Source organism: Hibiscus syriacus, unplaced genomic scaffold (assembly GCF_006381635.1).
Source record: "Hibiscus syriacus cultivar Baekdansim isolate YM2019G1 unplaced genomic scaffold, ASM638163v2 tig00117017_pilon, whole genome shotgun sequence".
In the NCBI taxonomy this organism is placed as follows: domain Eukaryota; kingdom Viridiplantae; phylum Streptophyta; class Magnoliopsida; order Malvales; family Malvaceae; genus Hibiscus; species Hibiscus syriacus.
The window spans coordinates 347560-350998 of NW_024063526.1; the positions used below are offsets into that span (position 1 = coordinate 347560).

Below are 3439 nucleotides of genomic sequence, written 5' to 3' on the forward strand. Positions count from 1 at the left end.
AAAATAAATGACACCTCAAGCATGATCGTATAACTACATCTAAGTAGATTGAAGATGACTATCACAATTGACTATTATACATTTAATATAAACAAGATGTTAATTAAATAATAGAAATGAAAGTAAAAGTGGTAATTGAAATAGGTCAAAAAAATACATATCTAATAAAATAAAATTATTGAATTAGAGGCATGTGATATTTTTGTAACTATTTATATTTAATTTATTAATTAATTAATTTATATTATTTATTGTATGAACATATTATAAATCTTCTTTTTCTCAACTATTCAAATTTTATATATTTATTAAGGAGATATATTATTTTATTCCATTAATCCAATTAACAATTAATAGATATACACTCATTCACTTGTCTTAGTGATAAAAGAAAGTGTTGTCTTCTTAAACTGAACTTAGTAATAAAGGGATAATTTTGTAGGGAAGGAAAGTGATTTTGGTTGATTTAAACTTAACTCTAGGGAAAAACTTTCAGTAAAAATATTTTTATCATGTTCACTATCATCGAACTCTTCATTGTTTATCGATATTGTCACAAAACTTTTCATCATGAAGTGGTTTATCGAGGTAATTTGATAAAAATTAAAAGTCATTATTGTAACGATTGGGTTTATCGATAAGTCATTTATAATATGACTTTAAAATTAAAAGTTTTTCATGAATAGTAACGTACATAATTTTACTAGTTCGTATAAGTTAAATGTCATTATTGTGGTAAAAATTTCACTTATAAAATGACTTTCAATAAGTTATAAGCAACGATTGGGTTTGAATCATATCTCATTCTAAATGTAATGATATGGATAAGCCAATTCGTTACTATAAGACTCATGAAGACGAGAATCATGTTGATCATGAACATGACATCATCGAGGTTGTTCAATTGAGTCATCTTCAACATTATATCTAAGATGAGTATGGCATCGTGGAGGTTGTCCAATTAAATCATCATTAATATCATAAAGGTTCCTCTTGTTGTCCAAGTAGTATTGAGTGGGGATATACCTTTTTTCACGTAATTCGCTTCAACTCATCTTACGAATCAATCCGTCATTTATGGTTGCATCATTGGCTTCACAAAAACTGCATCCACTAACTCAAAGAATAACTAGTAAATTTAAGTTTAGCTAAGGATAGATTTTCTTCCTCAAAATACTTGTAGCAAGTGAACATGAGATCAAGTTTGTTTCCCGATCACAATAGTGTCTTCATTACGCTTGCGTTTGAATTGGAGAATGTTGAATTTCGGTTTTGTCATACAAGTAAGATGTTGTCAAGGTTGTTCATCATAAATGTCAACTTTTTTATTAATTTCTTTAGTAGATGACCGTTGTTTCAATTTTTCGTTCACTTGAGTTGAGTTTAAGATAAATTTTTTTAGTTATGTGTCGAGATCGAGAAGGTGTGATTAAATCCATCAAACTTTGTTATGATAACATTTGTTATGTCTTCTTTGCCAGCCATGTTCATAAGATTAATTTTTGGTTTCTCTCTATGCATAGCATAAGACATCCTGAATAACACAACACTCAAAAGAAAATTTTAAAGTGAAAAGAAAGAAAGAAAGAAAGAAAGAAAAAACCCCCACAAAGTCGCTCCAAAGAAGTATATACTTTAAGGGGTAAGTAAACCAATCTTCTATCTTTAAATTGTCTTCTTCATGCTCAACGATAAGTTGTCGATGGATATCACCCTAACAAAGACCCCTAGATGTACTAAGAGTCCAAGAGAAGAATTACACCAATTGAATTCAGACATAATAACAATAACCACCCATGACGTTTGATAAAATAGTTATTTTGACTTTTTTTTTAGATTTGATGTGATCTAACAGGTCATATCACTCGAACTTATGCACAAAGCACAAGTGGAAGGTGTTCATTTTTCTTTATGCCAGTTTCAGGGCAAACTACTTGTTGAGATAAGATATGTACTCCGATTATATGATTCGGGGAAAAAGAAACTGCTTAGGAAATGTGAGAATAAGTGTTTCTCTAACACTATTGCCTCTATCCAAAATTATCAGGATATAATGCATGTTGGGGACATCTAAGAGATAAGTTTTTTTATTTTTTTTCTTAATTATCATATCTTTTTCTCTTTTCTTAAGAATTTTATTTTTATTACTCGTATGTTTGACTTTATATGGATTTTGTAAAATTGATAAACAATTATGATTGAAGGTAAGGTAGGTTTGCAGGATTTTTTTTATTGTTGTCTTGGTTATTAAACTATAGTTTACTTTGATTCTATGAATTCCTCTGTTTTGCATCCCTTTTCTCTCCCTTTGTCAATTATTCGCATACTAATATTAAATATTTTCCTTTATTGCAATCGTTTCAATTTTGCAAGTAAAAAGGGATGAAAATCAACTGTATATATTTATTGATGATGTTGTTCCAAAATGTCTTACTACATCATACCCTATATATTTTGACACCATGGTTGGCATAGAGAAGTTTGGGAATGTCTATTTTGTGTGGCTAACACAAAATGTGTCAGATAAAATTGATGAAGATCCAACTAGTGGAAAGATAAAATGGGAACAAGGGAGGCTTAATGGAGCTCCCAACAAGGTAGAGAAGATAGTCCATTTCTATATCGGAGATGTGATAACTAGCTTGCATAAGCCATCTGATGTATCTAGTGGTAGAAAGTGCATTCTTAATGGAATGGTAATGGGGAGCTCAGGGGCATTTCTCCCGTTCACTTCTCGTGATGATGTTGACTTCTTTTCTCACCCAGAGATGTATAAGAGACAAGAACCCTCTTTCTTTATTCTAACACAAGGAGAAAAGAAATACGAAGAACGTGTTTAGCAAAATGTTTGAGAGACAAAATGTATATACTAAATATTATTTCTTCCATAAAAGAATAAAGTATTAGATTTGACTTTCCTCAATGGCCAAGTTCAAGTTTTATCAATGACATTTTGCTATACTAAATTTAAACCAATGAAACAATAACACATATGATTATCTCATTGGATGAATATTATTAAATAAAAATATATAAAATTAATTTTAAAAAAACATTTTTTGACAACGTGTCATTTTACCACATTAACACCTTTATATATGTGGCACTACCATGTCAACGTGCAATGCTATATAGGTTTGTCACATCATCTTAGGCAGTGATCATGAGTTGAATAATGATTTCCATCCACAGAGAATGTTTTTTCCTCCAAAATAAAAATATTTAGGGTTAAAGTGCTCCGAAAAAGAATATAGGATAAAGTGACTATTTGTCAAACATTAAACGTGTTTTTTTATCATTATGCCTTGAATTTAGTTACAAGGGGAAAGAAAGGTATGTAACTTTTTCTATCCTACTAATACAAGGATTCAGAAAGTGTATAATAATCAATAAAAAGGGTTAGAAAAATTAAATCTACAATTAAGAACGAAAGAAAAAG

At 29.6% G+C, this 3439-nt stretch overlaps 1 protein-coding gene across 1 annotated transcript; it reads left to right on the forward strand.

Moving 5' to 3' along the window:
* The first annotated feature begins 2462 nt into the window (after positions 1-2462).
* On the forward strand, positions 2463-2840 carry LOC120195652 (spliceosome-associated protein 130 A-like). Its single transcript, XM_039197609.1, has one exon. It carries the CDS (start codon positions 2463-2465, stop codon positions 2838-2840), a length of 378 nt encoding a protein of 125 aa, XP_039053540.1.
* Positions 2841-3439: the final 599 nt, after the last annotated feature.